The sequence below is a fragment of the Falco peregrinus genome, chromosome 7 (assembly GCF_023634155.1).
Source record: "Falco peregrinus isolate bFalPer1 chromosome 7, bFalPer1.pri, whole genome shotgun sequence".
Classification (NCBI taxonomy): domain Eukaryota; kingdom Metazoa; phylum Chordata; class Aves; order Falconiformes; family Falconidae; genus Falco; species Falco peregrinus.
In genome coordinates, this window is record NC_073727.1 from 13,864,795 (window position 1) to 13,890,294 (window position 25,500).

General features: G+C 40.4%; 1 protein-coding gene across 1 annotated transcript in view; it reads right to left on the bottom strand.

Moving 5' to 3' along the window:
- Window positions 1–25,500, bottom strand: part of OPN5 (opsin 5) — a 38,509-nt gene that overhangs the window by 8,952 nt on the left and 4,057 nt on the right. Inside the window, exons 3-7 of the mRNA XM_005239189.3 lie at window positions 18,510–18,662; window positions 11,788–11,907; window positions 7,292–7,462; window positions 3,726–4,060; window positions 431–675 (exon numbers count right to left, since the gene is read on the bottom strand). Of these exons, the coding sequence (XP_005239246.2) occupies window positions 431–675; window positions 3,726–4,060; window positions 7,292–7,462; window positions 11,788–11,907; window positions 18,510–18,662 (1,024 nt within the window). The remainder of the gene's footprint in view (window positions 1–430; window positions 676–3,725; window positions 4,061–7,291; window positions 7,463–11,787; window positions 11,908–18,509; window positions 18,663–25,500) is intronic.

Genomic DNA, 25,500 nt, shown 5'->3' on the forward strand with positions numbered 1-25,500 from the left:
CTATTTTCTCTTCCTGCTAATTCTGTGCCTGAAAGGTGCAGTATTAACACATTAATTATCTAAGGAATTAACACAATTGTCTCCCATTTACTTCACTGACAATGGAGGTCATCAACACCTTCTGGAGGTAACCCATATGATGACATGAAAGAAAAGGAACAGGAGGACAGGACTGATCCAAAAACTGCTAAGACCAATGGGACTTTTTTCCAACTATACAATGGATCTAAAAGTAAGAATCACCTCCTTGCTTCTCTTTTGGCACCTAGAGTCACTTCACCAATTTTCATGGCAAGAAAGATCCTGAATACGTCATGATTAAAAACAAGAAATAAGATTCAAAGAGCTGTGACTCCCGGTAGATCTTAGTTTGGTACTTTTTGGAACATTGTGTACTTAAAGACGATCTACTTCTCAGAGAAGAAATTACCTTGTTTTCTTTGAAGAGCTCTTCTTCTGCAGTGTCTTCAATCCTCCTGACCGGCAACAGGCAAACTTGCAATCAATGACCTGGTAAATAATCGGGTTGTACATGGCTGCTGACTTTGCAAGCAAAGTTGGTACCACTGAAAACTGGATGGGAACGGAATCCGGCTGTCCAAAGGCTGACCACACCGAAACCACAGCGTAAGGGATCCAGGCAATGAGGAACCCTGCACAGATCAACATTGCCACCTTGTGAGAGGAAAAAGAGAGAAAGAGGTTAATCCAGAGGAGTTAGAGACTGGCAGCACAGCCCAGAGCTGGGCAGAATGGAAGGGAATGCGCCACAGGATGGAGAAGAAAAGTGTTAACTCGCTTCAGGTGAATTTACAATATGAACAAAAGCTGTCACGCATTTCTCTTCTCTTTATCTAGTGCCTGGGGTTTTTTCACTGACACAGAGCACTTAATGAGTCTGTTACCACAAACCTTTAAAAATGCTATAAGGTCTGGCTAAACATGAGGAAACTAAATGGTATCTCAGAAAACAACAATACTTTGACATTAAATTTAAATTATTTAAGGAGAAGAGTCCTTTAAAAACATACAGACTCTCTTTTTTAGGATAATACATAACATAGAGCAGTGAAAGTTTTTGAAAATCTTAGCAAGATCTTTGCAATGAAAGCAGATTAAACTAGAAACATTTCCTACAGGGTTTCTTGTTGATTTTTTTTTTTTCTTTTTCTTGTTTATTTGAGGAACTTCTCCCTTCTATAGTGTCTTCCAACCAAACATTCCTCAAATTGTCCAAAAGAAAACCAGTATCTTTTCCATTCCAGAGTGAAATAAGCATGCACTGGGAAAATAAAACCAAAAACAAATTATGAAGCGCAAGTCATCCACATTCTGGCTCTTTTGAAATCATATTCCAAAGTTCCTAAAATCAAAGTCTTTGAAGAAGTTTTCAGGACAGAATTAGGTCCTGATGGTGTGTGGAAGTGGAAGACCCTGAGTGTCTGTAGGTGAGTTTGTTTAGGAGTTTGTATCTATAACTACTAATGCTCCTTCTTCTCTTTCACTTAGTGCTAGCCACCAAGGCAGAAACAAAGGAAATCAGGAAAAGAAGAAACGTTTTTTTCAACACCCTGATCTAATGCAGGACTTTTTCCTCACTTGTAGCCTGTGCTGATGTCCCCACAGAGGTGTCAAAACCCAGTAGGACCAATAAGATGCCACAAGGATGGCCACTGGTAACAGAATGAGAAGAGTTTTGATAAACTAGATCTGTCTTCTGCCTGCACCCAGGAAGAGGATCTATGGCCTATCTTCCACTGGAAACAATGTTAACCATCTGAATCCCCTTCAAGACAAATACAGAAAAAGTAAGCATCAAGTCATTCAACAAGGCATGAGCTGTCAAGTCCCTGGGTATACCCACTCCAGCAGATAAAAAATGACTGTATCTACCTGGGTAAGCCAGATCTGAAACTACTGAGAATTTAACTGAGTATGAGAACGTTAGTACAACGTCTAGGTGTTTTTTTTCTCTTAACCCACAACATGGATTTGTACTCCATCAGAATCTGTAGATGCTTTAAAAAGCAAATTTCTACCAAACATTTAGCTTGCATCCTGGTAAATGAGAAAAGGACTTCCTTATAACATGAAGAAATGTAGCATAAGAATGTTTAGTATAAACACTAAAGAAAAGCTGTTTGGGCCCAAAATCTGTGCTTTATGTACTTCACCTGAACCAGTCTGCATGTGTTCAGTCACAGCCTGATACAGCTTCAAATGACATCATGCAATAACATATCCTGAAGGACATGGGCCATCATACTGCTGGCATTGTCAGACTATTACTGCATCCAGACTGATTCTAGTACATGTGTACTGATTTGGAATAAATCAGTTAGCAGGATTACAACAAAAAAATCATCAAAACGCCCAAGGTTTTTAGATATTGCATAACATTTCATAGAGCCTTTAGTTCCACATCTTGACAGTAATATTATTTTAAGGGAAACTTCATTCTTTTATGCTTTTTTTTGTTGTCTGTCACTAAAGAATCAGTGCATGTGAGCCAAGGGTCTGAAACACAGCCTGTTTGATCTAAATTGTGCTGTGGAATTAAATGGGTTATGATGAAGACTCATTTTCCATACTTATATATATCCCAGCATTATGTTCCCCACTGTAGATCCAAGACAGAAGGGACAATTACTAGTCTTTCGGCTCAGATCACATTGAAGTTTTACATGATTCCTCCAATATGACAAAAATAAATCTGCACCCTCAAATCAAAAGTGTCCATTGTTCTTCAAAGGAAAGGTGCTGAATAACCACAAAACAGTACTGTATTGAAGCATCCCTTTTTTAGAGGCAAGCACGGTTTTGTCAGCTGTATGGGCAGCAATGACCATACAGGTAGCTAGCTGAGATCCTCTGATATGTTTAGACATAATGTCACTTATTGCTGTATATTATATAACTTTCAGCTCAACTCCCTGAAAATGTAATAAAATTTGATCAGCCAAGCAAAAGATGTTGTTTGTCTCCCTCTTGACATGGCTTATAGAGGCTGGTGAATGTTCTGTGACTAAGGAATCTGGGCTTGATCAGTACAGATTTTTATTTTGAGAGATTTCCTGGCAGAATAACCGGTATCAGCAAGGATCGTGGCTGCCACCATTGTCAAATAGAAAATAGATTCAATCAGAAAGGGAAAACAGGATATGGTCTGAGACTTTAATTTTATCACAAGTGCATTTTTATCAGCAGCTCATGGCTGAACCTAAATGATAAATTATTTGCATAAAACCAATTGCAATGTCACAGAAGTAACTTTCATTTATATCTTCATTAACAGAGGAATGTAAGCAATCTGCAAGCTTTATTTCCCTGCTACAGTAACCTGCCTTTTATCTGTTTTTCTCTTATAATTCCTGTGCACTTCAAATTCTTTAAAATAATTCTTTACAGCTCTTTCTGAAAGCAAAGGGAGCTTTATGATGGGGAACAGGGCCACAGGGAGATGATGTGACTTGGGTAAGGTCACACAGGAAGGCTGTGGCAGAGCTTCAGAGTGAATCACGGTGTCAGGGACACGAGTGCCTTAATCACAAAAGAATGTCTCAGCTCCTGTCTTCCCCCATTTTGACAGTAATGGAAGAGAAAGGTAGAAGAACCACCTTCAGAGCATTGTACTATCGCTTAGCACAGCAGAGGGCATGGCTGAAGCTCTCCAAGCCTGCTTTTATAGCCCAACAAAGCAAACTGAGGTAAATCTTCATACCTACCTTGGTCAGCTTCATTTCAAGTATGTGGCTGTTCTGAATCCTGGTATCATAGTGAGCAACCTCTTTGGTGGATGATTTGACTTTTAAAATTATTTTGACATAGGAAAACACAATCACCGCCGTTGGGAACAGGAGGCAAAAGAAAAGAATACTCAGAATGAAAGCTTGTCCAGCCACTGAAGCCTGTGCCAGCCACCAGTCCAGGGTGCAGGAGGTCCCAAATGGCTCAGGGGCATAGCTCCCCACACCAGCAAAAGGCACTGTAGCCCAGAATGTAGCATAGGCCCAGATTATTGCCAGACAGATAAATGCATGATGTCTCTTAAGCCAGGTACCTAGAAGAAAATTCAAGAGTTACAAGTTCAGGTCCATATGGTTTGGGCACAATTGAACACATCATTCTACACATGCAGTCGGAGCTTGTTTGTCCACAACAACTCTGTAGGGCTCATCTCACCTCTTCCCAGGTATCTACGTGACCCCTGAGTCTAGCCACCCCAGCTCGCATTGTACGTCGTGAAGAGAAATGCACAGTCATATGGAGGGCTCCACTTGACTTCATTTCAGATCCTTACTTTAGGCTGTGATGATTTACACCCTAGAAGAGTCCGTACAAAAGCAGTCCAAATAGCTAGCTCAGTAACAATCACAGGAATCTTGTCTAGTAATGTTGAAAATTGCTTTGTGGTCTGTAAAGCCGCATTCACAGTGTTCAGTCAGGTCAGGCGGAGGTTCAGCCCACATGGATGCATATGTGTTTAATTCAGACTTTCACTATTCAGCATGAAGGCTCACTAGCTGCAACTGTATGATGTAACTTACACTATTTCCTCTTCCTCCTGTCATAGAATAACTGACTGAAGTTTGATCTCGGGACACTTCTCAACATAAATTGTTCATCCAAGTGACTGGAAGACATGGAGGCTTTACAGAGGAGAAAACATATCCAAGATTTATTTCTACCTTGCCACCCTTTTCCAGTACAGTAAATCACCATGTGCACACTGTCAGTAGTATTCTTCATAGGTGTTTTCATGTATCCTTGCCCATTCTGTTTATTAAATCCTAATGACTTGCCTGGAGTCGTGGAGTAGAATATTGCCTCTCTGCTCGTCTGGCACACAACTCTAATTCATCTAAAAAAAGCTTGTTTACAAGCTTTCCGTTGTCATCTGTGTTCAACATGTTGGATTCAGATAGGACTAACGAGTCAGAACCTATGATTTATGCAGAAACTCAGACTGTAGCATTATAACAGCTCCTTCCACTTTGGAAGCTCTAATCTGATTTCACTTCCCATTCACTGACATTGAGGACCTTTCTTCAGGATTTGAGAATGACTTAAACAAACCCAAAGGAAAGAAACAACTTTTATTTCTGTGTGACCAGTGCCCCTTCCTCAGCTGATTTTACATTTCCAGATGACTGGAGGAAAATGAACACTGACTGACAAATGATGTGTGTGAGCACAATGGCTGAGAGACAGAAATGTTGTTTGTTGTGTTTGGGTGTGGAAAAACAAAGCAACAATAGAGTGAGTACTAGAAGAACATCATTATGAGATCCAACCAAGTGCACAGAGGGAGCTGGCAGAGGAGCTCACCAAGCCCCTCTCCATCTTTTATCAGTCCTGGCAAACAGGAGAGGTCCCAGAAGACAGGAGGTTAGCCACTGTGGTGTCCATCTACAAGAAGGACTGGAAGGAGGATCCAGGGAATTACAGGCCTGTCAGCCTGACCTCAGTACCGGGGAAAGTTATGGAGCAGCTCATCCTGAGCACCATCATGTGGCACGTATAGGATAACCAAGGAGTCAGGCCCAGCACCATGAGTTTATGACAGGCAGGTCCTGCTTGACCAACCTGATCTCCTCCTATGACAAGGTGACCTGCTTAGTGGATGAGGGAAAGGCTGTGGCTGTTGTCTGCCTGGACCTTAGTAAAGCCTTTGACACCCTTTCCCACAGCATCTCCTGGAGAAACCAGCTGCTCATGGCTTGGAGGTGTTTAAAAAACACGTAGATGCAGTGCGTAGGGACATGGTTTAGTGATGGACTTGGCAGTGCTGGGTTAAGGGTTGGACCTGATGATCTCAAAGGTCTTTTCCAACCTAAATGATTCTATGATTCTATTCTGTGATTATTTTCACAGCTATTATAAACCATAGCAATCTATTACAAAAATTTAAAAAATGCAAAAAACCCCCCAAAACCACACAGAAACAAACAAACAAAAAAACCCAAACCCCAACAATAAAACAGATGCTGCTTTTGGAGCACAATGACAGTGTAGGTATGTAGTCTGGTGCTCCAGGTTCCTGATTACTGATTTAGGCCTTATATAGAAAAAGGTTAAATAACCACCTAGACTGAACATGCTAAAAATGTTTATTGCTTTCCATCACTTTGTATGGACAACCATGATCAGAAAGCCCTTGAGAAAAAAGATTTTGAAGTGTTCTGTCTCTTGAGCTAAGTTGTCATATTACATATCAGAGCTTATGGCATGAATGCAGCTGGCCATGAAATATTTACTCCAGCTGACCAGGTCTGTGAAAAATTGTCTATGCTTTGGGTTGCCACTGAATTACTTTGGTAAGAATTTTATAGAAAGAACTGAAATCCTGTTTAATGTGAATGATGTATTTAAAACTCAGCTAAGGAGACCTTCCCTGCGCTCACATTTCAGGAAAAAATGTGGACATGCCAGGATCTATGATAGCAGAACTTAGTGCATGCAGTACCACAGCTTTTAATTGCTAACACACTCAGCTATTGGGCAGACCAGTTTACTTACACTTCCTAGCTGCAAATATTTCTTGTAAGTTAACATTACATGACTGATAGTGTATGTCATTATAATGAAATCTGTTGCATGTCCCTCAAGTCACATGGGCAAGGTGTTCCTTGTGTGTAAAGTCACTGTGAGTATTCCTGGTATCTTGGTGGGGAATTAGTCCCTTCCAAGGCAAGAAAAACACCTTTTCTAAACTGTGACAGCATCTTTTAACTGGAAAGAATGAAGCATATAATACATCATGTTCGAGAGATATAAAATATTGATGTATATGGTGATAACAGCTTTCACTGCTAAATTCATTTCATCCTCTCAGGTTCCATCTCCATATTAGAGACATGATACCACATTATGCCCTACTGCACATCCAAATCTTTTAGATGTTTTAAATAGCTTGCCACACATCTTAAAGGAATCTAGGTATCTAATAAAGAATATTTTTGCGTGTTGGTCTAAAAGACCTTGCAGTATGTGCAATATTTGCATCTGTGAATGTTAATAGGCCTTGATAGACACAAAGTAATTATCCATGAGTGATTACTAAAATACATGGCTTAAGCAAACAGCAGAGAGGCAACAGTGAAGGTGATATGTCCAGTAATATAAATTTAGCTGGGATTAATTGGATCATGCAGGTAAAATTCTCTCATCTGTGCATTCCCCTCTATATTTAACAAAAGCATTCTGAAGAGCTTGAGTATGATTCCAGTCTAGAAAACTACATCACTTCATATACTTTTTCTATAGTCACTTAATAGATTTTATTTCTTACCATAAGACAAGTGGCAGATTTTTAAGTATCTATCCAGGCTGACAGCTGTCATGGTAATAAGGCTCCCACAGCCAAAGAAGAAACCAGCCCATCCATACCAGCGGCAGCCCATCCATCCAAACACCCAGCGGTGAGAAAAGAAGGAAATAATACTAAAGGGTTTTCCTACAACTTCATAACAAGAAAAGAATGTCAGTTGACTGATAAAATCCATCAGTGATAAAACCACTTTTTTTCAGAAAAGCAAACCCTCCCCTTTGCCCAGAGCTAATACCAGTGACAATGCTCTGCAGTGTGGAGAGGGAGCTTCAGGTGCAACACATGGGATGACTTGCCTGCCCTCCACCCACAGGATTAAGCCTAAGACAGCTGTAGCTAGACCCCATAGCATCTATGCTGTGGTAGGATGAGCCAAGCCTGCGGAATGGCTGGAAACAGGTGCTTTATGCAGACCACATGAACCAGAAGTAAACCCATACTCTGGTACTGTAAAATTTCAGAGTATATGTTAAACCCACATGCAAACACATGCCAAAATGTAAACAGTATGTGTGACGGGTGAGTCTGGCTTTGAAACAAGACACAGATCCAGTTAGGATACATCCCTATAATCAGTTGAGTGTCTTCAAACACAAGATGAAATTTTCCTTCAAAGAGGAGTTCTGCAAACCTGTCAAGGCCCAACAGTAGGATGCATGCTGCGGGGAAGAGTTAGATTGGAAAGGAAGATGGTGCTATGGTCACAGCATGGACTTGAGCTGCAGAAGTGGTTTCAGCTCCTGTCCATACCACACTCTTCCTTGGTGACTATCAGCAAGTCACCTGGCCACAGATACTAAAAAGCTTTAAGCATCCTGAAACAGAAAAGAAATACCTAACTACTTTGGAGACTGTCCTAGCAGCACCTTAGCTCATTCCTCCAGTTGTAAGATTGGGTCGTACATTATGGAAAAAGTGAAGTTAAGTTATATTCTGTTCCGTTCTCACCATAAAACAGATTAACATTATTCATATTCTTTGTAAGTATCATGAAATTGAGAAAGTTTGGAAATTGTAATTTTCTAATTAGAAATCTCCACTTCCTGATTTATTTATTTTTTTATCTCAAACTGGACAAACAAAAAAAATCAACTTTAATGGAACAGAAGACTCAACAATTTACAATCTAGGAACATGAGCATGTTTTCCAAATCCTTCACTTCTACTGACCAGACTGAGCTGAAACGCTCCAAGGCATGAACAGTTCAACACCTGAACAACATTAAATATTGAACGTTGCCTTCCTGTGACTGTATTTCCTTCCTGCACAGGAGTTGCCAGAGATTTGAAACCACCTTGGGATAGTTTCCCTGGTTGAACCATACTGTCTCTAATGTCATGGCAGCTCAGTGAATTGATTTATAAAGAAGGTAAAAATGATCTTGCAAACTGTAATTCTCACAAGGTAACCTATTCATAGAAGTCAAGATTGAAGTCTCTATTTTATTGAAGTAATCTATAGAAATATATTTTGGATTGTTCCCAAAAAAATATTCAGTTTTCAGATCAAACTGATGTGAAACGTCAGTTTAGCCTGGAGATGAGGAGTCTCAGCGGGGATCATATCGCTCTCTACAGCTACCTGAAAGGAGGTTGTAGCCAGATGGGTGTTGGTTTCTTCTCCTAAGGTAGCAAGTGATAGGATGAGAGGAAATGTCCTCAAGTTGTGCCAGGGGGAGGTTTAGATTGGATATTAGGAAATAATATTTCTTTCCTGAAATTCCTTTCTTCACTGAAAGGGTTGTCAAGCACTGGAACAGGCTGTCCAGCGAGGTGGTGGAATCACCATCCCTGGAGGTATTTAAAAAAACACATAGGTGTGGTGCTTAGGGACATGGTTTTGTGGTGGACTTGGCAGTGCTGGGTTAAGGGTTGGACTTGATGAACTCAAAGGTCTTTTCCAACCTAAATGACTCTATGATTCTATGAAACTAAACATTCTGTTTTCATTCTTAACAGAAAATTAAAACATTTCTATCAAAACAAAATCTTGCAGAAAATGGCCTTTGTTCCATCTTTTATGCCAAAAGAATCATGATTGAAGTCCCTTCAAAATGAGACTAATTTTTAAACAAGGTATTTTGGGATTCTCTTCCTTTAGCCTAAGCTTGTAAGGGAAATCCTGCTTGAGCCTGAAGGTTGTGCTCAGGCTGATGCATTATGTGCTTTTCTCTGAGTAGAATAAATGTACTTTACTTTTTCAAGCAAAAGCTGACCCCAGTGATCATGGTTTCAAGGAAAACATGAAATACAGCAAGGCCTGGGATATATGCTAAGAGTCAGCAACTTTCCTAATGTAAATCATTGCCAGCTGTAAAGGTCAACAGATTTATTTGCACAAAATCAAATTTCTCTTCAGCCGCACAGGACCGGGAGCCAGGCATCAGTGCAGAATGAGACTGATGCGGTTTTGAGCGAGTGGCTGGTGCCACCCTGTGGAAATCTGCAGGAAGCAGGACCATGGCAGAACCCGTTTCTTGAACAGGGTGCCAAGACAAGTGTGTGAAATACGAAGATTTTGGAAAAAGTCCCATCTTCAGTCCAATCGGTCCAGCAGAAAGAACACATATTTCTTCAGTCAGCATCTTTCATTAACCAAAAAAAAAAAAAAAAAGAAAGAGAAGGGAGAAAAAGCATCCGTTTCTTCAAAAAGATGCCAAGACAATTGTGTGAAATACGAAGATTTTGGAAAAAGTCCCATCTTCAGTCCAATCAGTTCCACAGACAGAACACATATTTCTTTAGTCAACATCTTTCATTAACAAAAAAAAAAAAGTAATAAAAAAAAAAAAAGTGAAGGGAGAAAAAGCATGCATGCCTGTGCCAATCACAATTATTTTTAATTACAAAACTTAGACACACAGATAGATTGAGGTCCCCATGGAAGACAAGGTGACCAAGTGATATGTTGGTGACAGAGCTTAACAGAGAAACTAGCAGCCCTTGTGTTAAGAGGGGTCCCAAAGAAGATGTAGTTTGCACGCTTGGGAGATACAGCTTATATGGTTAGGATATAGCTGTTTACATTGCAAATACATAGCTACAGAAATTCTCCTGAAGCACTCTGTCTCATTGAAGTGACTCCCATTGGAGTCAGATATGAGCCTTATAAAATAAGACAGACTCAGGAAGTAAAGGAGATGAGAGCATCACTGAAGAGGCAAAACCTGGTCTTTTTTTTGGTGTTTGTTTGGGTTTTTTTTAATTCTAAATGCTGCAAGATGGAAATAGTGTTTCCATGGCAGATATGCCAAAGATATTGAGATTTCTTTGTGTGGCAGCAAAGCAGAGATATTTATACTAATGTCTTTCTTCTGCTGAATTTCTAAGTATCTCCTTCAGAAAAGCATGTTTTCTGATCACCAAGAGGCATCAAAAGTACTGGAAGTTGAGGATGTGAGCAGCATCTTGCCTGTGTGCAGTCAGAGCACAATAAGCATCGATTTGGAGGCTGGGAGCCATCATTTTATGTTGTCCAGTGCTATTTTAGGCATTTGGATGAAGGCAAAAGCATTTGGCAGAGACGAGGGCAGGAAAAGGGTGCACTGGAGCTGAGGGCAGGGGCCCCAGGGTATGCAACACATAAGGGACAGATGACTTTGGGAGCATGGGAACATACTATCATTTATATTGCACTGGGGAGATCCCATGGTCAGCTGGGATACATCAGGCCTTTATCCGCATTGGATTGTCTGCCATCCAAAATACCCTTTTCTAAAGGACATCCAGTCCTCCCCATATAGTTGCATGTAGCCATGAGCAGCTGAATGAGACTTGTGTCAAGAGCCAAAAGAATGATCTCCAAAGGCGCTTGACTCTGCAACTCTGTGTAAACCCTTCCAAAACTCCCTCCTCTCACGTCAAGGCATCCAGGCTGTGGGGCTGAAATGAAAATCCCTCTAGTTGGCTGATGTTGCTCTTCCTCTGTAGATTGATACAAATGCTTATTTTCCTGACCCAAAAATAAAAGAGGACAATCACTAGGCAGGAAATTACTAGCTTTGATAGGCTGATGGCCACTGACATGTTCCAATTTTTTCCTCTCATGCCCCTCTCAAGTCATATTTGGCTAAACACGTATTTCTGAGGCACCTGGATCCCTCCTGTTGCACCCTACAGCAAGAAATACAATTTTCTTCAATCTCAATACCGAGCTACTTTGTGGTTATGCACATGGGAGCTGCCTTTGAAGTCCTGCCCAGTGCTGGAGTGAACAGTTTTGCCTGATTGATAAATCCAGCCCTACTTTTTCCTATGTACTTTTCATTTCTTCCCATCAAGTTCTTCAGGCATGTTGTTTTCTATGCTTCTCTATTATTTATATACAAATAATGGAGCAGAAATATCAGTAGTAAAAGTCATTTGGGGGTCTCATGACATCCAGAGGATTGTCTCTTGCTGCTGCCAAAATGAATGGTGGGATAGTAAAAATGAGTGAAAATAAGACATGAAATTACCTGAAATGCCCAGATCACACACTGCTAAATTAACAGTCATTATCTCAGCAGGTCTCAACTTCTTTTTTCGCTTCGAGGACATAAAAATAACATACCCATTTCCCAGAGTTGAAAGAATCCCTATAATAACGAAAAAAAGAAAAACAATCAAATTAGAATTCTCCCCAAAAACAGTAATATCCCATCTTCCTTGTGAAATTCACTGATATTTTCAGCTTGAACGTGTGGTCCCAAGGCTAGACATTTTACTCTGAAACATGATCATCTCATTCTCATTATGCAGCTCGTAGAGACATCTACTGCAGACATCTCCCTCCCACCACAAATGCTGTTTTCCCCTCTGCAGAAGGACATTGCCATCACCACCTGACCCTGCACCACTATCAACTGAATGCACATAATAGAAATCCTATCATTCCTCCCTTCTGATCGGCCCCGTATTTCTCACAAATGTTTATACAGCCACCAGAATGAAAATCATCTGTCTGCAATCACAAGGACCCCAAGCCTCTGACCAACCTTAGTTTTACTAAATATGATAATTAGAGGTTGAGGGATTCATTTTTAATATAAGGTAAATTAAGATGTAAATATCACATCCTAAATTTTATGATAAAAATTATTTTTCTTGTAAGAAGGAAAAATGATAAAATATAGCTAATTTTGACTTCCAGCTGGAATTCAGCATGTGAGACAGGATCCTGTTTTTCTGAGTATTTTTTTGCATTTTTTTAGGCCATATCACCACTCAAGGACACGCAGGGGCTAACACTGCAGGCGGTCAATCAGCCACGGAGCTAATCACACTGGTACCAAAACTGGCAGGGTTTCCAGTTCCCGCAAAGAACACTGTTTCTTCACTAGCTCACGTTTGAAAGAGTCTGAGTGTTTTGCAGTGGAAGCACAGGACAGCACCCAACACCCCTTGCAGGAAGCAAGAGTCACCCACAAGGGTGAACACCCCGAAGGGACTGTGGCCCATGGAGGCCTCACACAGGAGTAGAGGAGACAAGAAGAAAGGAGATGCAGAAGAAAAGAGTGAAAAGCAAAGAGTGGAGTACCCCAACGTCCTGCACCACCATTGCCTCACCAAAGGGACCTGCAATGGCACTGAGGGAGAAGATGTTGGAGTGAAGTTCAGCATGAGAAAGGGGAAGGAAAGGTGTTTTCCTTACTTATTTTATGTCTGTCATCTTTGATTTTCACTACCCGAATCAGCAATTATATTATTAATTAAATTTATCTCCACCGCTTTTTCTCTTCCTATTTCTTCCCTACCCCACTGCGGGGGCTGTAAGCAACTGGCTGCCCTGGGTGCTTGGCTACCAGCTGAGGCCAGTCCTCTGCGCTACTAAAAAAAGTTGTAAATAACCCAACTTTCCTTTGTCCATGAGGCAGCAAAGTCACTCTCTGTGATGCCTTCCCTCACGTGGCTTTGGTGGTGCAAACTCAGCCGTACTCCATGCCTTAAAAGGACCCCAGCAGCCACCCAGCAAGGTCACCCTCTCCAAATATTGTACCTTAGAGTCTGACATAATTTTCATCAGTCTTCTGGGAGGCCAGATCTCAGGAATTAAATGGGTCTTTAATTATTTACTATGGCCCATCAATGGAATTATCCCCTTTTAAGGTTGCCATGTCATCACAAAACCAAGAAACCCAACGTGAGAACATCCAGGCAGAGAGAAAAATGGTTCCTATATGCTAAAACCAATACTCAAGAAATATGAATAACTGTGGAACCAAAAGTTTACCATACTGAGGAGAAAAATACTTTGATTTTGAATTTTTCGGTAATAAATGCCACATGTCTAATTGGAAACATTTCTTGTTTTCATACTGACAGTATTGCTTTCTATATTATTTAAAAAAACAAACAGGACAGAAGCTGTCTTATCATCGAATCTTCAGTTTTCTCAGCAAATTTGATTTATCCCTGGTGAATGAAATTTAAAGAACACCCTATTCTTATAGCTCTGAAAATTTAATCTGAGTTATAAGTAGATATAGGTATTCATATTAATTCTTTTCTTCCTTGCAGCTAAATGAATGAATCTATGTAGCTGAGCGTTTTTCATATGTCTTGATCCTTTTCTCTCTTAACACCATTTTTCATCTAGTGATATTTAGGACATCTAGAGTGCCAGCATCCAGTTTGAAATACCTTTTGAAAGTGCCTGACATTTTCCTGAACCTTTTTCAGCTGTCTGGTAGACCAGAGAGATGTCTTCATCAGACAGGGCTCTGAAGCGACTGCTCATTATCAACAGCAACGTTTCACAGAGCCCCAGCCCACTGACCTCCTAATCCTATCGCTGGAAGGGGTCCGGTGGTAATTTAGGTTGCTTTTTATCTATACGTGTATCTGACAATTGCTCATCTGAATTCTTTTTTAACTCCTTGCTGATAGGAACTTTATAATCTCCTTAGATAAGCCATCTAATGCCTCATTTTTCTCACTATTAAAAAGATTTCCCTAACAGCTATCTGAAGTCCTCACTGGTGCAGGCTCCCAGTTGTGGTAGGTGCTGGCAGGCGGTGTCTCTGGGCAGAGCCTTCTGTTGGAAATGGGGAAAAAAGACTCTTCAGATATAAAATAAAGGCTCTTTTCCAGGAGCAAACAGTTTAGGGCACAACTTTCCATGGCACCGTAACATTATTACATACATACAAAGAAAGAGCCAAGGATGTGATAACTCAAAAAGTGATACCCACAGAGAAAGAGCCAGGCTCAGGTACACAACCTGCAGCGAAAGTTGAAAGTACATAGAAGAAGCAATCTGAACAAATAAGGTTCCTTTTCTCCAATCTGACAGCAGCGTTAAACCATCAGATAAAAAAAGAAAAAAAAATAGTTCAGGATTTTGTTTTCAATTAAGCTGTTTCATAACATGCTGAGGAAGTGTGCAGCAACAGTTTGCAAATCAATAGTTACTTGCCACAGGCTTTCAAAGGAGCTGCCAGCCAGCGGGTCTCCGCTCAGTAGTTCATCACCCTATCTGGCCATATAGTAAATCAATCAAGTCAATGATGAAAAAGCTAGCAGGGGAAGTGGCAAAGTAAAAAGAATCGGATTCTTATAATCGTGTGTACTGTTTGATTTTTTTTTCCAGACAATTAAAAAAATACACATGGAAATTAATTACTTAGAACAAAAGATCGCACAATCGCAGGGAATTTATCACAGATTGCTCAAGATCCCTGCTTTTTTCTAAGACAAAAATATGTATTTTTATATTTTCAAACTGCAATACTTAGTTGCACAGCCAGCCTGACCCTAAATGCTCTGCCAAGTTTCCTAGTAGGATCCCAGCCGCTTGCTAACTGGGCAACTTCTTCCCCTTTTTGAAATAAATTTTAAATTCACTTGCACCTTACATGCCTCAAGCACAAAAGGATGCCTGACAGCAGTCCTGCCTTCCCAGCTTTCTGCAGCCAGTCCCTCCCTCTGCTATCAGGATGTCCACACAGGGCATCCTCAAGAGCGGCCACCACCTCTTGGAAGGGATCTGCAAAGGAATAAGGGATACAGTTGAGTGGCAGAAGGTGACAATGCACAGATTCGGTCTGAACTACAGGTTATAATAAAAAAACCAAAGACATACCCTCACTGGGTATGGAGGCTGAATGCTCCAGCTTGGTTTTCCATCTTCTGCAGATTACTTGGTGTACAAAGCAAATCTGCAATACCGCAGAGTTACCCTAAGACACAAGTATGCCCAAGAGCTATTTGAGCACGTAGGTTTTGCTTACTGTTTTGGATACCTGGGAGCTGTGATTAATTATGAAGCTGCCAATTAAAGCAAATTTTTAGCCTTAGCAAATCTGTTGTGTGAAATTTGATGTCAGTGAATAGTTTCAGAGAGCTAGGTTTCCTTCTCCACCACCTTAAAATTCACTATTTACCACCAAAAAGCTCTGCATGGCAGTGCTTTGTGTCCCAACAGAAATGTAGATGATTTGAACTGTCAGCAATCAGCTTAGCGGAAAAGGATATTTAGGATAATTATTGTTTGCAGAAAGTAAAAATAAGTCTGTCAGAATTTCCCTGGGAACAAAGATGAATTTCTTTCTAAGTTCTCATGTTTTTGCAAGCCCAAAGTATTATTCAAGTGTTGCTATCCACCTATACATGAATGGGTAACAAAGTACAGATCTGCACATCAACAGGAGCTAACGGTGGCATCCCCAAGGTGCTAAGCTAAACTGGTCTTGAAAGGTACAACTCAAATGAGAAGCATTAACCCAAGCAAAGCCCTTTTTCTCTTTTTTTTTTTTTTTTTTTTTTGGTAAGAAAAATGTGTTTAAAGACTACTTTACCCCATCTGTTCACAAGCACAGAAGAAGACTTTACATTCTTCCTTCCACCAGTTTTGTTCAATTCCCTCTCTCAGTGGCTGAGCTCTAAGCTGTAATTCTGCTTTGCTGGTAAAAGCACAATACTCTCCTTCTTCACACAAACTCCTATAAAAGTTGGGGGTTCTTTACTTCTCTTGGCCACTGGCAAATTAATATCCCTTACTGTATTACACAGAGTATCTAAAACACTGCTGGGCTGGGCTAGAAAATACAAAACCAGTTCCCCTTGCTGAAATGGCTGAGGGCACAAGTGACCAGCAGATAAGCAAAGGCTGCTTCAAATCATTGCAACGATTGCAATTAAGAATATCCATGCAGGTTGCCAGCAAGTCCAAGGAAGAGACAAAACCAGCATTTACACTTTTTTGTAAATGTATGAAAATGTATTAAATGTATATATGTATGAAAAGCATACTTGGAAATACTAATGAAAGCTGCTACTGGAGCATGTCATGACTATAAGGGTAAAGTAACTCAAGTAAAATGCAATGCAAAACACATGAAAAAAGTAACGTAAACCCAGAACAAAATGCAAAATGTAGCATATGATGTCTGGAGCTACACAGGTATGCAGCAGAGCTATGGCTTGAACTTCCCTGGGTTGGGTCACTGGGTGCCGTGAGTCCAGCACAGGCAGTTTGATGTCCAGGCCAAAACACTGAGAAGGTGGGAATCTTGCTGGTAAGTCCAATATCAAAATTATTATCAGCCCTTTTTAAACTATAATTTCAGTCTCCTCAGACTGCTAATGTAAATCTGTGCCTTCATTGTTATCTTTTGGATTTTCACTGGAAATTTATGATTTCTGTTCCTTGCCTTTATTTTATATCTTTGTTTTTCAAGGTATTTCACGCCTGGCAGGGTGTGGATAAATGTACACTAAATGCAGCCGATATAACAAGGCAACACAGTGTACATGGGAAGGATTTGTTTCAGCTACTCAGACATATTTCCTTGGATTAAAGCTAAATTTGCTTAACCAAGTGAAAAAAGACTCGAAGGGGGGTTGTTTTGGACAGCTCAGTGAAGACATCTGTCTGCATAGCAGCAGAAAAAATGCATATATGTGAAAAGCCAGGATACATACAAACCAGTGGGTGAATACCAAGAACACTGCAGAGATACCGCTCCACCTGCTGACTCGGCTGCTCTGAACTCCTTTTTCAATAAAGACATAAGCAGAAGAATGAGGAATGTGTTATTCAAGCTTCAAGTGAGACCTCCATTATAGAAAACATTACTTAGATCCATTGGAAAGGTAGTAAAGAGGGAGTGGGAAGGAGTGATGTAAAACAGTGAATGAGAAACATGAAGGTAGGACTGAAAGAGCTTTGTATTTTGCACAGAACAGACAAAACAAGAGAATGATTCAAAACCAAAATAAATGTCAAGGAATACACTGTACACCTTGTATTCAGCTTGGTGGTCAGCCGCCTGACACCTGGAGCCCAGTTTGGTGTAACACACTTACTAAGAAAACTGTCTAGCTGTGAGAAACTTTATGAACTAAAGCTGTAAGATATAAGGAAACCTAAACCCTCGAAAGAAGTGGAAGTGTTGAGGCAAGTATTGACATAAAAAGATATAAACCTGCCCACCTGCATAAAGAAGAAAAGGTAAATCATCAAGAAGGACCAGTTTATCCCTAGAAGCAACGGAGAACAGTATTTCCCAGCTGAATGACAACTCCTTGGCATATGAGTACTTAAAGCAGAAGTTGGTCCCAGTTATCATCCATGTGCACTAACCAATAAATAACTGCATTGGTTCTGCTTGCAAAGTCACTTTGCACATGGTAAAAAGACTCCAAAACAAAAAGGAGGGAAGTGTGTTAGGAAGAAAATATGGTTCCGTATCATATGTGATAGAGGACAGCTGATGCCAGGAGCTGAGCAAGATTCAAATGAGCGTGTCTGAGGGTGTCCTCTTTGCTGCGTAGGCACATGAGAGAGGCTTTGAAAACAGGCCATAAACACCACATAGCATAAGGGCAAAAGCCAGTTCTGGTCAAGAATAATTAAAATGCAGTCTAGTAACCTATCTGGTCAAGAACAATTAAAATGCAGTCTACTAACCCATCTGTAGAAAAAAAAAAAAGAGTATTTCTACACTTTTTGCTGGAAGGTCTACTGCTAGTCACTTTAGGCAACCTGGAGCAGCATCGTCTCTTGACATCAACTGCTGACAATGTTGACACCGCATTTCTAACACATTCTCTCCTCTCCCTCCTAGATTTTTATTTCTACTGTGAAGAGATATGTAATTACACATCTAACACCCAGCAGCTTCTGCCTTGTTTGTGAGTGCCTGCAAGGCTGCAGTGACACACTCACATTTCAAAGGACAAATTACAGAATCATTACCAATTACTGTCAAATAAAACCCAGCCACGATATCAGCTTCTCTAGAAAGCTTTGATGCAAACGGGTCTTCCTTCTGGAGATAGTGTGGGAGGTATTCTTCCTGGGAGGAAGTGTTGTGATCTGATGCCATCCCATTCATGTCCAGTTTTGCGTCTGGAAAACAAAAGAACAAAGTTTGCAACAGATCACATCTGCCACCAGCAAACGGAAAGATATTTTTGTTCATACGCAAGGTACACCTTCCTTTCTTCATTTCTGCTCTGCTACCTCCCAGGGCATTTCAGGATCCAATTCAAAATTGCATAAAGCATCCTGCCATGATTTATTTCATTACTTGGTTTATCCAAAAATGTCATTATTCATATGGCACTCATCACAGTAATCCATCTGAGCAGTGTCTAGGTACCAGTGTGTTGTGGCGTTCAGCCAGGGTTTCTGAAGTTTCTTCCCTGAATAGGAGCTTCATATTTCCAGCTGGGTGTAAGAATGATCCAAAACTGAGAATACAGAAAAACCAAGCAGGGTAATTCTTTGTGTCTGAATAGCTTCATTGCTCAATGTGTTTAATGCATACTGAACTTGGTGTCTTTATCTGTGTGCACTCTTCTTGTAATCCCAAGAAACTGAGAATTATCAGTAAGACAGTCTCAGCAATTTCTTCATATCCTGAGGGGCAGTACGCCTACAGAGGGTAGCTCTGCAAATTTTACAGTTAAGTGAAAACTTACATCCATAAATTCTCCTTATTTAGGTAGTGGGTTCTAATGTAAATAACCTTACATGGCTATGCTAATAAACAGTAATTGGTTATTACAGTTACGAAGAAGCAACAGGAGTATTAAATAATAGATTCATCCAGGCAAGGTTCTTGAGCTTTCTCTCCATTTCCTTTTCTGTGGGAATGGGCTATTGAGGTCAAGAGTGCTAAGATCAATAAAGTGAACCCTGATATGGCAAAACTAGAATCTTACAGACATCCATGAAGGTTATCCCTCCAGGATAACTGAAGAAATAAAATGAGAAAATCTAGCATAAGACAAAAACATTTCTGCAATGTTTGAAACCACCCAGCCAAGAGCTGTTTAGGACATTCAGTCTTCCCAGTTCTTGCCAGTGCTTGGTGGGGCAGAAGTGGCATGCAAGAACTTGGCATTTAACTCCCAGGCTTCCATACTTTTTGCTGTGGGACCTGGAACAACTTGTGACGCTCTAATTTTTGCCCCTCAAAAGTCCAAACTTGCATGGAGACTAAGTGAGGAGGAGCAAATTTCATTATTTTACCCATTTGCTCTCTCTTCTCCATCTTGAAGGCAGACAGCCTTCTCAATAATAGCCCTGTATGTCCAAAAATGTGGCAGGTGACATCTACCTATACCTAAAGCACCCACAAACCTCTCCCTGCTGTCCCTCTAGCTCTGAAAAAAATGACCTTATTTAAGGGAGTCAGATCATAAAGGCACACTGCCACTCTCGACATCGGACCCTCCAAAAAGTGTCCTAGGCACATGGCTCTAAGTAGCACTGTATCTTTGAAGTTCAACAGCTTCATTGCTTTTCTTTTTTTCCGTGATAAAGGGAAAAATAAGCAAAGACTGATTAATTAAAAAAAAACCACAAAAAACCCCAAAAAACTACCCCACCCCCCCACCCCCAAACCTTAGGTGACTTCATGAGCACTTTTCTTCTTCCACAGCCATGGAGAGTAAGCACTCCAAATTGTTCACTGCTCCAGACATCAAAGCAGCCATTTAGGTTTGGGTTAGGTACCATGGTATGGCAGCCTAGACACAGTCTAAAGAGACCATCCTGTACAGGAGGGTGGACTAAGACATGAGTCTGTGAAACAAAATCATCAAGACTGGTTATCCTCTCCATCCAACCATAGCCACAAGTCTTGATCCAAACTCCACCTGGCCTTTAAGAGGATCCTGATGCTTCTCTGTTACCCAGCTTGCATGGTCCCACAACCCTTGTATTGCTGCAGCGTTTGAACTTTGTGGGTGGTTGAAGTGATGCAAATGGAAAAGCACATCTGGGAACTGTCAGCACAGTTTGGATTTGATGTGACTATCAAGATATTTAAGGGCATGTTCTTTTCCTGAGCCACACAAAAGTCTCCCACTCAGGTCAGTATTAAGTGGCTCACCAGGACAATATTGTCCAACTTACAAGCATGCAAACAAAAAAGTAGCTGTAAAGAGGAAATTTCAACTTCTGTATAGGTTAAGCCCAGCCAGAAGCCCAGTCATTGAAATTTTTAATCTGCCTTGGAAGCAAAGGTGCAAGTTTTCCAAGGAAATGACAGCCATGAGGCAGGAAGAAGCCCTCTCTGATCAAACTGGACTGCTACAATATGGAAGATTTTGCTGTTCTGCTCAATTACCTGATTGCAAATGTTAGTTTTATGACAGACTAGTCCTACCTGCTGAAAAAGAAGCACCTTACTTTAGCTTCAAGCAGAAAGAGCACATTATTTCCTGAAAATTTTCAGGAAAAAAAAAAAAAAAGGAGATTAATGTCTAACTTCCAAAAAGGCACACAAACTTTCCTTATAATTTTCCATCATGTCTGGCAAATTAAGAATAAGTTTCAGATATAAAAACATAAAAAATAGCTTTGCTTGATTTAAAACAAAATGTAACAGCGACATATAATACAGGATTTCAATACTATATTGTGGCTTTAAAAGACGTTCATCATCCTGATTTGGCAGGAATTAATTGTGCCCCCCAAACGAATCTCACTCTGGAAGTGTAAAAACCAAAAATGAATGTAATTAATAAGACAGAATAATTATTTGTCTCACAATTCCAATTCAAGAAAAGCCACAATCCTGATGAGCATCTAGTGCCTAAATGTTGGATAAAAAAATAGAGAGAGGGATAACTTTCAAACTATTAGGCAAAGCCTAGCAAATGTAGGGAATGTGCATTTTCCCAGGTGAATTATTTCAGGAACCAAGATTTGAACTAACTGTTGGTTTCGTTTATATATGTGCTTTTTAAGATACCACAGCATTACATGCCTGATAAAAGCCATAAAGGTTCTGATCCACAGCCCCTAAAAAAACTGAGTCAGGGGCAGGAACTCTGAAATGTTATTTTAATATAAACTTCAGTGATTCATATTTGTACCAGGCTTCATTGCTTGCAAGTTCCTGTGACCTCTTAAAACATATTGGGAAGCTACAAACAGGGTATACTTGAACCCAGATTCAGATTAAGCCTTCTTCCATGTGGCTCGGTTAAATATTGGCAGATACTGGCAAAAACTGAAGTCTTTAATCTAAATTAGTAAGAAAACAATCATTATTATTCTGTTAGCCTGCCAAAAATGAATGCGTTCAGTTTATGTAGAACAGCCAAACTGGTATGAAGTGGGGAAAGTATTTTTGTAACTTTGCAGACAAATGAAGGAAATATTAATACCAACTATTTTCAAAGAAAAAAAAATCTGAAAAAAACTAAAAGCATGTTGTAGCTCACAGGCAAAATTTACTTTTGAATTTACTAAGGGCTAAATGGTAGAGTGAAACAGAAGATGTCCGTGCACCCAGCACCCCCTCAGAAGGAATTAGTGGAGCTCATTTTAAAAGAATTAACACAGCTAAAGTGATGATATTATCAATTGTGTTAATTAAGAAAACAACTTTCTGCCCTTTCATGATATGTAAAAAACAATAAAACTATAAATAGTTTTATCTGAGTCAGTAAAAGACAAAAGCTTAATGGATACATTAGTGCCTTTCTTTTAAAAGAAAAAAAAGGGGCAAGATCTTTTTTTGTTAATTTGTCTAATGTCATCTATTTCTTAGAGTCTTCAGAACAAAGTTAGTCAGTTCTCAGTGTCTGCTGGATCTCAATTCATAGTGTAGTTTTTACTCTAAACTTCTCCTGTGTATTTCGTGGACCCCATCTCACAAGCATGGGCTGTGGAGGCACAGGTAAAGGCCCCCAGTGGGCTTTGCCTTGCGCTCCTACACCCATTCTGGCTGCTACTCTGATAACACAGACCACGAGTCCAGCACACCTGGGGACAAACACTGCTTCACCCTTTACATCGCTGCTTCTCAGTACTCATTTTCCTCAGTACTCAGTTTGATGATGAATGCCAAAACTTATTTCTATGACATACATCCCTAGCCAAGTATTTCCCAGGAGTCCAGCTAGCTGTTGTATTTAGGAATGTAATTAACAGTGACCAGAAAACTTATTTCAAAACAACCACAGAGCACTATTCTTTTCTTTCTTTCTTTTCTTTTTCTTTTTTCTTTTTTTGTTTAACCTCCTAACGTTGTAGAAGAGATTTCCTTAAGAAAGAAGGTCTTGATTTAGTCTTAGTTTAGGGCTAAAGTCTGAAGACTATGGACTAGGAGTCTGTCTTTTATCCTTGGCAGACTTGTTTAATCACCAGGCTGCTTGTTATTCTCGGGTAGATTCTCACACCTGTTGAAGGGGAACCATCCCTTTGAAGTCACTAAGATTAAAGTTTAAGCTAACATTTCCTACATTTCAGCTGGGTACTGTGCCTCTTCATCAGACTGCTGCTTTTGTGCTAATAACGACAGAAATCAGTAAAATTGCAATGTCTCGTACTTCTCCTATGACAGAGAATCAGAGAGCTTTTGGAACATCAGCTTTCTGTATGTTGATGCTAAGAAAATATTTTATGCCTGCCTATCACAAAAGATCTGTCCAAGCAACATAACGTGACATCACATAGCAACACTGGAAAGGCATGGGCAAGAGAAAAGCTGCACTCAGATGTACGTGGCCCTGATCTCAGGCTAAACACCCTGCTGAGAGGTGAAACCCAAATTTTCAGGTAAAGCCCTGATTAGGTGCTTCTATTTCCTTTCAGCTTTAAAAGTATGCAGTAAGACTTATTACTGAGTTTTGAAACAATGTAATAATTACCAAAAAAAATGAGACAAAAGTAAAGTTAGAAGTAGTTATGTGAGTGCCTACAGCGACTTTTACATTAGTAAGCAGCACAGGCCTACAGCAGTGGATCTGTAGAGCAAAACTGTTGCTGCTGAGGACCTTCGCTTTCCCAAGGCTGCACATTTTTCAGTGCTAGCACTCAAGAAAAAAAGAAAAAGAAGAAAAAGGCAAATATGTGAAAATAACCACAAAGTGAATGATAAGACAAGCCATTTTTTAATTGAGTCCTTGATTCTGATTAATAAGCATAGATTCAAACCCAAGCTCTCAAAAAGTGTTTTGCAACATGAGTGCTTTATCTAGTGTGATAGGCACACTTGGACAAGCACTGGGAAATAAACCAGTTATCAAGGACTGGTTTTGTCTTACTCTCTCGCAACACAAAAGGATTCCACTCTGCAGTAGGTCTCCAATGACCAAAGTGTGGGAACAGAGCGCGCTACACCACTGCCCACCATTTAGCTCATCTACAGACCATCTTTCCAGCACATCCCATGCTGAAAGGCCCCCAGTGCCTGCGAAAACAGATTTAAAACCATAACAAAAGACACAAATCTACTGCTTCCTATTAGAAATGGACTTGTGCTTATTCTTGTGCTGCAGACATTCATATTTAATTAATACAAACAATTCTGCTTTTAAATAATATATTCTTTAAAATGCTCCTATTCCACTATAACCAACCTCAGGAGATCCAAATCCTGACTCAGACACTACAAAACGGCAATATCAAGCCTCAAAACTTCTGAGCCTAAAAACAAAAGCAATTTGAGGGTTTTTGCCTTGGCTTAACCCGTGCAGTTTTGCCAGCCCTACATCAGTTTTGCTCCCCACTATCTCCTCGTCTCCCAGTAGGGTGTTTCACCATGTCCTTTGTGGCTTGGACAGGCTTTTCTCACCCTGAGGAAGGCAAGGACATGCCATCCCCACTTCTTTCAAGAAAGAAGCAGACTGCAGAATAGCAGCAACCTTCCTGATCTTTTCCTCCTATAGGGAGGCACTGAAGGAGTGGGGAGAAAAAACTTGGTTGCTCCTGCAAGGCACTGACCACCTGATGGTTTTTCTAAGGCTTGGACAAATATAGGGAATTTTCACCTGGGGCTGCCAAAAGGAGGACATTTTGCAGGAGGTGAGTGACAGCAACCAGAACAGACCTGACCATTACCTGTCATTTATTGGGCACTGACTTTTGGTTTCAGGGTTTTGTAGACCTCTCAGTGGCTGGCACACTGCAGGCACAGCACGAGACTTTCCATGCCCCCAGCAAACTCTAGCCTGTGAGCTTAAGGTCACATCTGCCTCTAGAACATCATCTGGAGAAGACAGGAGCTTCACAGTAATTGCTGTCTCAGCAGCTGCAAAATGCTGGCACAATCTGTCCCAGCTGTGGTTTTGTCCATTTATATTTTATCAAACACCATGGCTTTGCCACTGTCCATCTTTTCCATCCTAGTCCAGCTGTTTTCCCATCTTCAGAAGGAGATTCTTACAGTCCCCTACTCTTCTCCAGGAAGGTCTGGAGGACCAGGCACAGAGCAACCTTCCGGGTCCTGCAGAGGCTTATGCTTCTTCTACTTGATGGGCAATTTTCAGCAAATTGTTAAACCTCTTCCCCCAGAAGGAAAACAGAGTGAATTTGTATCTACAGCAGAGGTGGGCCAATGGACTAATGTGTGGTGGTGTAATGGCTCTCAAGTCTGTGATATGAGAAAGAATAATGTGTTCTGCTGTTTTGGAAAATTATTATAAACCACAGGCTGTCCTAAGAGATGTGAAGGCATGCAATGCTTTTATGAAGTAAGAATGAAATTATCAGCTCCAGTCACAACAGACTTTGATTTTGCAGGTGATCTCATACTCGGAGACCTGCCTGAAGCTGTTTTTTTCCCCAGGATAGCATCTTTGGAAGACAAGTGATTTATTTACAATAAGAAGATCAAAACTGAAATTTCAGATTCATCTCAGCAGCCTGTTATGTTTTCAATTTTTGATGTGAGAAATCACAATCATTATGTTGTCAAATTGCTGTATTTATGCAGTTAGCCCTC